The sequence below is a fragment of the Corella eumyota genome, chromosome 3, assembly GCF_963082875.1.
Source record: "Corella eumyota chromosome 3, kaCorEumy4.1, whole genome shotgun sequence".
In the NCBI taxonomy this organism is placed as follows: Eukaryota; Metazoa; Chordata; class Ascidiacea; order Phlebobranchia; family Corellidae; genus Corella; species Corella eumyota.
The window spans coordinates 2,743,397-2,755,831 of NC_137492.1; the positions used below are offsets into that span (position 1 = coordinate 2,743,397).

The 12,435-nt window shown below is 31.6% G+C and overlaps 1 protein-coding gene across 1 annotated transcript; it reads left to right on the top strand.

Moving 5' to 3' along the window:
• Positions 1-714: 714 nt before the first annotated feature.
• On the top strand, positions 715-12,007 carry LOC145745071 (cubilin-like). The gene is made up of 12 exons (XM_082563060.1): positions 715-837; positions 1,044-1,296; positions 1,411-3,109; positions 4,141-4,337; positions 4,633-4,796; positions 5,605-5,920; positions 6,009-6,348; positions 7,671-7,752; positions 8,051-8,303; positions 8,417-10,132; positions 10,928-10,944; positions 11,069-12,007. Exons 1-12 carry the CDS (start codon positions 715-717, stop codon positions 12,005-12,007), a joined length of 6,099 nt encoding a protein of 2,032 aa, XP_082419186.1.
• Positions 12,008-12,435: the final 428 nt, after the last annotated feature.

Below are 12,435 nucleotides of genomic sequence, written 5' to 3' on the forward strand. Positions count from 1 at the left end.
CACTTGAATATATTTGAGAACACTATTATAATTTTGAACTCCAATATACAAAACGTAACTGGGTTATCATTAAACCATTACTTGTTTCCACCAAAAAGGTAACTTTTAATAACATGAAGTTTAATGAGAAAAAAGAATTTCAAATTCTGACAACCTATTTTATATTTACAAAACTGACGACAGTAATCAATATAGAAAGATCAAACTTCGACTTGACTTATCTTTACCAACATGTTAACACTTTCCCATCTAATTTATTACCTGAAATTGTAAATACACTTACCCGAAAATAGCTTATTATTGCATATATGATTAACATTTAAACAATAGCACCCCTATATTATATCTATAACAAGAGATAACCATTCATTTATCAATAAACTTAGGCGTCTCAAGTCTATAAAATAGCTTTCAATCATTTAATTTTTGTTGATATTTGAAACTGATGTTAAATTTTCCACGATAATGAATTAAGTTGAAGTATTTTGTTTAATTCTTGGTAAATATACTTAAGATGTTTTTCATGCAGATGTTGTTATCCCATAAATGAAATTTCTGTATTAATTGCCTATAAATACAGCTCCTACTCTAAGAGAAATACTAAAATATTTAAATTATATTACCCTACAATGTGTTAGTTTTTCTATAGATCATAAAATTATGTTTATGTAAATATATAGCAAAAAGAGTAATCAGTTGTTTTTAATACAGAAAATGCTGCTAAATAAAATCTTATTATTAATTCTCGTGACGTCATTTTATGACGTAACAGTTTCCCTGTCTGATGACGATGCATTCGTGATAGGGCTGTTCCCAGACAACCCAATATATGAAGTTGTAAGTCAATTTTTTTTAATATTTTTCTTGCAAAAATCTTTACAAAACGGGTTGACCGCAACGTGTTACGTAAAGACGATTACAGTTCTTAACAAACACGATGGCAATTGGAATGGTAAAAACACTTGCTACACCACTTAAGAAAGATATATACAAAAAAATTGTTTTAAATGTGTCCATGTGTTTTAAGCTGTTTAATTTTGCAGGTTAATACAACTAAGCCGAAAGACAAGACCCAGACTTTAAAAGTAAGCATCAAAAATCCAGTATATCTTGCTGATGACGTCAGATTTCATTCCTATCTCCCTGACAACGCGGAGATGACTTCATTCTCTATGCACACCGATGAGATGTCGTTCGTTGGCAAAAAAACTAACCGGGTGATAGCGGAAGAGATTATGAAAATGGCGAGCGAGAAAGACCACAATGCTGCAATCTATGTCCCTAAATCAGTTCTAGGTAAGGTTACTTTAGTATTTTTATAGAAACAGGCATCTTGTACAATTTGGGCAAGGTACCAGTCAGAAAAAGGCATAAATTTGTGTGTTATTAACCTCTAACTTTTATCAACAGACAACTACGACAATGAGATTCAAAGGGCCGACAACACTGTTCACATTAAAGGGCAAACTGAAATGACTTTCGAGCTTGAGTATATTGAGACTATAACCGAGGCTGTTTTAACTAACTCCAAACCTTTAAACAGGGCTCGTGTTTCTTTAGACATGTACGGTATAAGGGTAGACGCGATGAAGGCCAAAATTTCCTCTCCTAACTATCCTAATGCATATCCAAACAACGCTGATGTTTCGTGGTGGATCAGAGTACCTGATAATAAAACTGTCAGCCTGGTAATTACAGACATAGATATCGAAGAGTGTTGCGACCGTTTGACAATCTATGATGGTCTTTCTGTCCACGATAAAGTTCTTGGCGTTGTAACAGGTACATTTAACGATTTACAAAAATACTCCACTTCCTTTACGACTACATCTAGTAGCGTTTTTCTTCATCTAACTTCCGACTGCTCTTTTACTAGTAGTGGTTTTTCGGCAGAGGCTAGTGTCTATGCTCCCTTGCCAATAACCACTACACCTTCTAAAGAACTCACCACACCTTCGACAACTCTGGCTGCAGAGACAACAAACCCTTCTTTTAATTATACTTGTAATAGCGGCTACTATACCGCTTATACCAGTTACGATTACATTAACTCGCCAAATTATCCAAGTAACTACTACAATAATATTGCTTGCTCTTGGCAAATTGGTGCGTATTATTCACATTATGTTGTTGAGCTTACCATTGTGAATATGCTAACGGAGTCTTACTCCGATTATCTTAGAGTTTACGACGGATCATATTCAAATTACCCATTGCTTGGAACATATTCTGGTAGTTACAGTAACGAATATGTATACTCTTCTGGTACGTACATGTACATTACTTTTATAACTGACAGCTCAGCGACTTACCAAGGCTTTAACTTGCGATATCGAAGCATATATCCATCTAACCCAACAACTTCTTATCCCGGGACAACAGCATCTTCCTCCGAAACCTGTGATAGCTTATCTTACCTTACCGCATATTCAAGTTACGATTACATTTACTCGCCAAATTACCCAAATAGCTACTACAACTATATTGACTGTTCTTGGCGCATTAGTTCTTCTTATTCAAATTACGTTGTTGAGCTTACCGTTGTAGATATGGATACTGAAAGTTGCTGCGATAAAATCAGAGTCTATGATGGCTCATCTTCTTCTTACCCATTGCTTAAAACTTATTATGGTAGTTACAGTTACGAATATGTTTACTCTTCCGGTAGGTACATGTTCATTAACTTTCAAACTGATTACTCAGTTACCAGAAACGGATTTAGTTTAAGATATAAATACGTATACCCAATACTCTCCCAAACAATTCCAGAAGGTTGCTCAGTCGTTCACCAAATTACCAGTTATTCCACTTATATCAATTCTGAAAACTATCCAAATAATTATCCTAGTAACTTGAATGAATGCTGGATTTTAAGAGATTTTAGTCGAGGAAGACACATGCAGCTTTATATTGATTATATGTACACCGAATATAACAATGATATTCTAACTCTTTATACCGATAATGGTAGTACAGGAAGTGGCGACAGCGGAAGTAGTGGTGATGGCGACTTTGGTGGTGAAATTCACAGGATTTCAGGTTACTATAACAGTTATTACTTTTACTATGATATTGGTGAAAATCCCCAGTTTCAATTTATTACAAATGAGTACAATAATTATTCTGGATTTAGGATACGCGTACACATTTATTAATTATCAAAATGTAGTGGTGATTGGTGTTAACTGATAATTTATTTATGTAAAGCTAATGAAAAATGTGTTACTTTGTTTAAGTGGTTAAGTTATCATACAACCTTCATGTGTTTTTCAGGTGTGGTATGTATTATTGTGGGGACATATAAAAAATAAAATTGGTAAATAGTGTTTGATTTACTATGTTTCATAAAAATATTTGTTTCACAAAAGAAGTTTAGTAGCACAAGTTTAATAATTATGCTTTTTAAATAACTTAAAGAAACTGTTAAAAATTCTAAATAACTAATTTAAATATAAGAAAAGGTCTATAGCCCTATTAGTAAAATTATATCTTGGGTAAAGTGTTACAAAGTAAAATAAATACATATTTATAGGTAAAGTTCTACGGTTGCACAGTTATTCATAAAAATTTTATTTAAAACAGAGTTCGTGGCTATAAAATAACATATTCCCTTGACTTAATATAATAGAGTGTTTACAATCTATATTTCAATTTTCTTGGGGTTAATTTTTAAACAACGGCACCACTTTTAATGATGTTTGATAATTGATAACAATATAGAATTATAATAAACTAAGGCGTCTCAAGTATATAAAAAGCTGCCAATCAATTAATTTTTTATTGATATTGAAAAATTTCTGATAAATTTTTAAAGATAACGAAAAACGTTCGAGTATATTTTAAATTTTAGTAAACAAACTTGGGCGGTTTGTATGCAGACCCTTTTATTTTGTAGGCAAAATGGTTTTAACAGATAGCTATAAGTTTATCCTATTAACCTGAGAAAAAAATTAGATATTTTTAAAATACTCAGTTTTATAAGTTTAGATTAACAAAAAGCTTATTTTTGTTTTGTTTATAGAAGATGTTACTTAAAAGATTATTGTTAGTTATCCTAGTGATGTTATTAGATAATGTTACGCTTTCCCTTTCTAATAAAAACATTTGTAACAGCGTATTTTATTTCACCGCCTATTCCAGCTACAATTCCATTTACTCACCAAATTATCCGAACGACTACTACAACAATAATGACTGTTCTTGGCAAATTAGTACAGATTCTTCATATTATGTTGTTGAGCTTACCATTGAGAATATGGAAACCGAATCTGGCTATGATTATCTTAGAATATACGATGGCCCGGCCTCCTTTTACCCTTTGCTTGCAAGATATGCTGGTAGTTACAAAAACGTTTATAGTTACCAGGAATGGCTTCAGTTTAAGATATAAATACGTTTACCCAATACTCTCCCAAACAATTCCAGAAGGTTGCTCTGTCGTTCACCAAATTACCAGTTATTCCACTTATATCATTTCTGATAACTACCCATCATATTATCCTAATAACTTGAATGAATGCTGGATTTTTAGTGAATTTTAGCGTGGAAGACGCATATGGGTTTATATTAGTTATATGTACACCGAGTCTAACTATGATATTTTAACTCTTTATACCGATAATGGTAATTCAGAAAGTGGCGACAACGGGAGTAGTGGTGATGGCGACTTTGGTGGTGACATTCATAGGTTTTCAGGTCACTATAACGGTCAATACTTTTACTATGATATTGGTGAAAATCCCCAGTTTCAATTCATTACAAATGGGTACACTAACAACTATGGATTTACTATATATGTAAATATTTCTTAGTAAAAATAACTGTGTTTTGCGTTGCGTTTAATTAAAATGTTTTAGCAGAGCTGATATTGTGTTTGTAAAATTTAAAACAGCTAACTTATCAAATTACATTAAATGGTGATTTTTAGAATGTGTTATAATTTTTTTTTTACATTTTAAGAACAATAAAGTTAGTAAATGGTGTTTAATTCAGTGTCCTTACATGTTTTAGTATAGTTTTACAAAGTTTGCTTTAATTTAAAAATGTGCTTATTTGCACAAATTTTAAAATCAGACTGTATGAAAAACTTAAAAAATGAAAAACCTTAAAAACCTTAAAAAAATGTTATTTACAAAAGTTGTGTCAATAAAACAGGAAAATCGATTAAAGATAAAATCTTGATCTTATATAGCAGCATATTTACATTTCCTTATTTTATAAACCCTTATTGGCAAATTTTCTTAGGGTTAATATTTAAACAATAGCAGTTCCCTTAATGATGTTTGATAATTGATAACAATATAGAATTATAATAAACTAAGGCGTCTCAAGTATATAAAAAGCTGCCAATCAATTTATTTTTTATTGATATTGAAATATTTCTGATAAATTTTTAAAGATAACGAAAAATGTTTAAATATTTTTTTAATTTTAGTAAACAAACTTGAGCGGTTTTATATGCAGACCCTTTTATTTTGCAGGTAAGATGGTTTTAACAGATAGCTATAAGTTTATCCTATTAACCTTCGAAAAAATTAGATAATTTTAAAATACTCAGTTTTATAAGTTCAGATTAACAAAAAGCTTATTTTTTTCTGTTTTTAGAATATGTTGCTTAAAAGATTAATGTTAGTTATCCTAGTGATGTTATTAGATAATGTTACGCTTTCCCTTTCCAATAACGACATTTGTAACAGCGTATTTCATCTCACCGCCTATTCTAGATACAATTACATTTACTCACCAAATTATCCGAACGACTACTACAACAATAATGACTGTTCTTGGCAAGTTAGTTCAGATTCTTCATATTATGTTGTTGAGCTTACCATTGAGAATATGGAAACCGAATCTGGCTATGATTATCTTAGAATATACGATGGCCCGGCCTCCTTTTACCCTTTGCTTGCAAGATATGCTGGTAGTTACAAAAACGTTTATAGTTACCAGGAATGGCTTCAGTTTAAGATATAAATACGTTTACCCAATACTCTCCCAAACAATTCCAGAAAGTTGCTCTGTCGTTCACCAAATTACCAGTTCATCCACTTATATCATTTCTGATAACTACCCATCATATTATCCTAATAACTTGAATGAATGCTGGATTTTTAGTGAATTTTATCGTGGAAGACGCATACGGGTTTATATTAGTTATATGTACACCGAGTCTAACTATGATATTTTAACTCTTTATACCGATAATGGTAATTCAGGAAGTGGCGACAACGAGAGTAGTGGTGATGGCGACTTTGGTGGTGACATTCACAGGTTTTCAGGTTACTATAACGGTCAATACTTTTACTATGATATTGGTGAAAATCCCCAGTTTCAATTCATTACAAATGGGTACACTAACCTCTATGGATTTGATATACAAATATATATTTACTAGCAATAATAGCGTATTTGGTGTTGCTTAATTCATATATTTAGTGTAGCAGATGTTGTGGTTAACTTATTAAATTACCTCAAGTTGTTTTTTTCAGTGTGTAATACATAATTTTAACTTACATTTTAAGAACAATAAATGGTTTTTGTTTCAGTACCCTTGCATTTTTTAGCATAGTTTTAGAAAGTTTGCCTTGATTAGAAAATGTGCTTATTCGCACAAAATGAGAAAATCATTTTTTATAAAAAAACCTTAAAAAAAACAAACTTAAGACTATAATTTAATGTTTGGCATTATCATTAAAAAGTTACTTAACAAAACATAGCACTGAAATACTTAACCGTTTATGTTAAGTAAACTTAAGCAATAAATTTTCTGATGCGAAATATAAAATGAGTAAAAAAATCAAATAAAATATCATTAAAATTCTAGCACTATGATAGTTATTCACCCAAGTTGTGTCCACTAAAAACCAAAAATCTATTAATGAAAAAATCTTTACTAAGTTTAAGGAAGAACAGGGAATTAAGTTGATAAGCAAATTCTGACATTTTTCTTGTATTTACAATAATTTACGGTAGTAAAAATATAAAAAAAACACATAATAATAAAAAAAGATAAAGTCTCGACTTAACTTTTCGTTACCAACATGTTAACACTTTCCCATCTTATGTATTACCTGAAATTGTAAATACACTTTTCCGAAAATAGCTTATTATTGAAAATATGATTACCATTTAAACAATAGCACCCCTATATTATATCTATGACAAGAGATAACCATTCATTTATCAATAAACTTAGGTGTCTCAAGTCTATAAAATAGCTGTCAATCATTTGTAATTTTTGTTGAAATTTGAAACTGATGTTAAATTTTCCACGATAATGAATTAAGTTGAAGTATTTTTACTTAATTTTTGGTAAATATACTTTATGCAGATGTTGTTATCCCATAATTGAAATTTCTGTATTAACTACCTATAAATATAACTCCTACCCTAAAAGAAATACTTAGAAATTTGAGTTATATTACCCTACAATGTATTAGTTTTCCAATAGATTATAAAATATATGTTTATGTAAATATATAGCAAAAAGAGTAATCAGTTGTTTTAATACAGAAAATGCTGCAAAATAAAATCTTATTATTAATTCTCGTGACGTCATTTTATGACGTAACAGTTTCCCTGTCTGACAACGATGCATTCGTGATAGGACTGTTCCCAGACAACCCAATATATGAAATTGTAAGTCAATTTTTTTAATATTTTTATTGCAGAAATCTTTACAAGGCGGGTTGTCCGCATCGTGTTACGTATAGACGATTACAGTTTTTAACAAACACTATTGCAATTGTAGTGGTAAAAACACTTGCTACACCACCTGAGGTCGTGGGTTCAATCCTCACTGCTCTCATGCTCTAGCGCCCTTGAGTATAAGACGCTATAAAAAGTAAGAACTGCAGCTGAGCCAATACTTAATCAGCAGCAAAATTATCGGGAAATTATAACCTATATAATATCCCAAACTGCCACAGTCAACTTGGAACTGGGTCGGTGTTTAAGTCGCGCATTCGACCTTCCCACCTCGAGGATAAAGATATATACAAAAAAATTGTTTTAAATGTGTCCATGTGTTTTAAGCTGTTTAATTTTGCAGGTTAACACAACTAAGCCGAAAGACAAGACCCAGACTCTAAAAGTAAGCATCGAAAATCCAGTATATCTTGCTGATGACGTCAGATTTCATTCCTATCTCCCTGACAACGCGGAGATGACTTCATTCTCTATGCACACCGATAAGATGTCGTTTGTTGGCAAAAAAACTAACCGGGTTATGGCGGAAGAGATTATGAAAATGGCGAGCGAGAAAGATCACAATGCTGCAATCTACGTCCCTAAATCAGTTCTAGGTATGGTTACTTTAGTATTTTTATGGAACAGGCATTCTGTACAATTTGGGCAAGGTACCAGCCAGAAAAGGGCATAAATTTGTGTGTTATTAACCTTTAACTTTTATTAACAGATAACTACGACAATGAAATTCAAAGGGCCGACAACACTGTTCACATTAAGGGACAAACTGAAATGACTTTCGAACTTAAGTACATTGAGACTATAGCCGAGGCTGTTTTAACTAACTCCAAACCTTTAAACAGGGCCCGTGTTTCTTTAGACATGTACGGTATAAGGGTAGACGCTATGAAGGCCAAGATTTCCTCTCCTAACTATCCTAATGCTTATCCAAACAACGCTGATGTTTCGTGGTGGATTAGAATGCCTGACAATAAAACAGTCAGCCTGGTAATTACAGACATAGATATCGAAGAGTGTTGTGACCGTTTGACAATCTATGATGGTCTTTCTGTCCATGATAAAGTTCTTGGCGTTGTAACAGGTACATTTAACGATTTACAAAAATACTCCACTTCCTTTACGACTACATCTAGTAGCGTTTTTCTTCATCTTACCTCTGACTGCTCTTTTACTAGTAGTGGTTTTTCGGCGGAGGCAAGTGTCTATGCTCCCTCGCCAATAACCACTACACCTTCTAAAGAACTCACCACACCTTCGACAACTCTGGCTGCAGAAACAACAAACCTTTCCTTCAATTATACTTGTAACAGCGGCTACTATACAGCTCATACCAGTTACGATTACATTATCTCGCCAAATTATCCAAATAACTACTACAATAATATTGCTTGCTCTTGGCAAATTGGTGCATATTATTCACATTATGTTGTTGAGCTTACCATTGTGAATATGCTAACGGAGTCTTACTCCGATTATCTCAGAGTTTATGACGGATCATATTCAAATTATCCATTGCTTGGAAAATATTCTGGTAGTTACAGTAACGAATATGTATACTCTTCTGGTAGGTACATGTACATTACTTTTATAACTGACAGCTCAACGACTTATCAAGGCTTTAACTTACGATATCGAAGCATATATCCATCTAACCCAACAACTTCCTATCCCGTGACAACAGCACCAACTTGTGATAGCTTATCTTACCTTACCGCATATTCAAGTTACGATTACATTTATTCCCCAAATTATCCAAATAACTACTACAATAACATTGACTGTTCTTGGCGAATAGGTTCCTATTATTCAGGTTATGTTGTTGAGCTTACCATTGAGAATATGGATACTGAATCTCGCTATGATTATCTCAGAGTCTACGACGGAACATCTTCCTCTTACCCTTTGCTTAAAACTTATCATGGTAGTTACAGTTACGAATATGTTTACTCTACCAGTGTGTACATGTACGTTAACTTTCAAACTGATGGATCAGTTACCAGAAACGGGTTTAGTTTAAGATATAAATACGTTTACCCAATACGCTCCCAAACAATTCCAGAAGGTTGCTCTGTCGTTCACCAAATTACCAGTGTTTCCACTTATATTACTTCTAATAACTTTCCATCATATTATCCTAATAACTTGAATGAATGTTGGATTTTAAGTGATTTTAATCGTGGAAGACGCATGCGGCTTTATATTGACACTCTGTACACCGAACCATACGTTGATATTCTAACTCTTTATACTGATAGTGGAAGTACAGGCAGTAGCGACAGCGGAAGTAATGGTGATGGCGACTCTAGTGGCGATACATACGAATTTTCCAATCGATATTACAATAATTACTATTACTATGACATTGGTGAAAATCCTTCTTTGCAGTTTATTACAAATGGTTACAATAATAACTACCATGGATTTAGTATACAAATATATATTTACTATTAATAACAGCGTAATTAGTGTTGCTTAACTTATATTTCGGTGAAGCCATTGGTGTATTGTAAAAAAGTTAAACATTAAATTTAAAACGGTTAACTGGTGTTTGTTTTAATGGTGTTTGTTTTAGTACTCTCTACATTTTGTTATTATAGTTTCATAAAGTTTGCCATAATTTGAAAATGTGCTTGCACAAATTTAAAATGGTGCTCTAAAAAAACTTGAAAAACAGAGTAAAAAATCCTAGAGTTCCAAATATGTTAACTTAAGACTATAGATCAATGTTTGGCAATATAATTAAAAAGCAACTTAACGTTGCACTAAAATACTTGACCGTTAGTGTTAAGTAAACTTAAGCAATAAGTTTTTTGTTGCAAAATATTATATAAGTAAAAAAAAATAAAAAAATTAACATTAATATTCTAGCATTATCATTATTTTCAAGAGTTGTGTCCAATAAAACAGTAAAATCGATTAAAGATAAAATCTTGATCCTACATAACAGCATATTTACATTTCCCTATTTCATTTAAAACCCTTATTGGCAAATTTGTTAAGGTTAATATTTAAAAAATAGCAGTTCCCTTAATGATGTTTGATAATTGATAACAATATAGAATTATTAATAAAATAAGGCGTCTCAAGTATATAAAAAGCTGCCAATCAATTTATTTTTTATTGATATTGAAAAATTTCTGATAAATTTTTAAAGATAACGAAAAACGTTTAAATATTTTTTTAAATTTTAGTAAACAAACTTGAGTGGTTTTGTATGCAGACCCTTTTATTTTGCAGGTAAGATGGTTTTAACAGATAGCTATAAGTTTATCTTATTAACCTTCGAAAAAATTAGATAATTTTAAAATACTCAGTTTTATAAGTTCAGATTAACAAAAAGCTTATTTTTTTCTGTTTTTAGAATATGTTGCTTAAAAGATTAATGTTAGTTATCCTAGTGATGTTATTAGATAATATTACGCTTTCCCTTTCCAATAACGACATTTGTAACAACGTATTTCATCTCACCGCCTATTCTAGATACAATTACATTTACTCACCAAATTATCCGAACGACTACTACAACAATAATGACTGTTCTTGGCAAATTAGTACAGATTCTTTATATTATGTTGTTGAGCTTACCATTGAGAATATGGAAACCGAATCTGGCTATGATTATCTTAGAATATACGATGGCCCGGCCTCCTTTTACCCTTTGCTTGCTAGATATTCTGGTAGTTATAAAAACGTGTATATACGCTCTACTAGTAGTTACATGTTGATTAATTTTTCAACTGGGGGTTTAATTACTGACAAAGGCTTCAAGTTAAAATACAGATACTCTCTAGCTTTGACAACATCTTTCCAGGCAATCCCTAATGGTTGTTTTACTGTTCGATATATTACTAATAAGCAATCTAGAATAACTTCTTATGACTACCCATCATATTATCCTAACAACTTGAATGAATGCTGGATCTTAAGTGGAAATATTTCTGGACGACGCATGCAGTTTTTTATTGATGATCTATACACCGAACCTTACATTGATGTTTTAACTCTTTATACCAATTACGGCAGTATAGAGGGTGGTGATATCGGTCATAGTGGTGATATCGGGCATAGTGGTGATATCGGGCATAGTGGTGATATCGGCCATAGCGGTGATATCGGCCATAGTGGTGACAGCGGGCATAGCGGTGATGGCGACTCTAGTGGTGATATTTACAAATTTTCAGGCTACTATGCAAATGGAAACTATTACTACGACATTGGCAAAAATCCTTATTTGCAATTTATCACAAATGGTTACAATACTTACCCAGGATTTAGTGTACAAATAAATATTTACAATTAAATAGTATTTTAAATCAGATTGCGACTTCTGTTTACTTTATATTCTTTATTAGAACTCATTGTGTGTTTATGAATAAATACAATATATTACATTTTAAATGGTAATGACATTTCATAATAGATTTTTTTTCCAATATTGCTTTTTCAATTATAGTTGGTAGATGTATAGTTAACAAAAATTTTGTATTTAATAAAATAAGTTAACAAAATTTTGTTGTGTTATATTAATATTATCAAATAAAGTTAACGCTAACAACCATCAGTAATAGAAAAACTGAAAATTTTAATTAGTCACGAAAAATATTTGCTTAGTCATGAGGTTAACGAACTTTAGACATTTTTTTTGTTATGTAAATGAGGAATTTGTAAAACCAAAAGTAGTACCTAATAAATAGGTGAATAAACTTAGGGTTAGTTTATAATGCCATT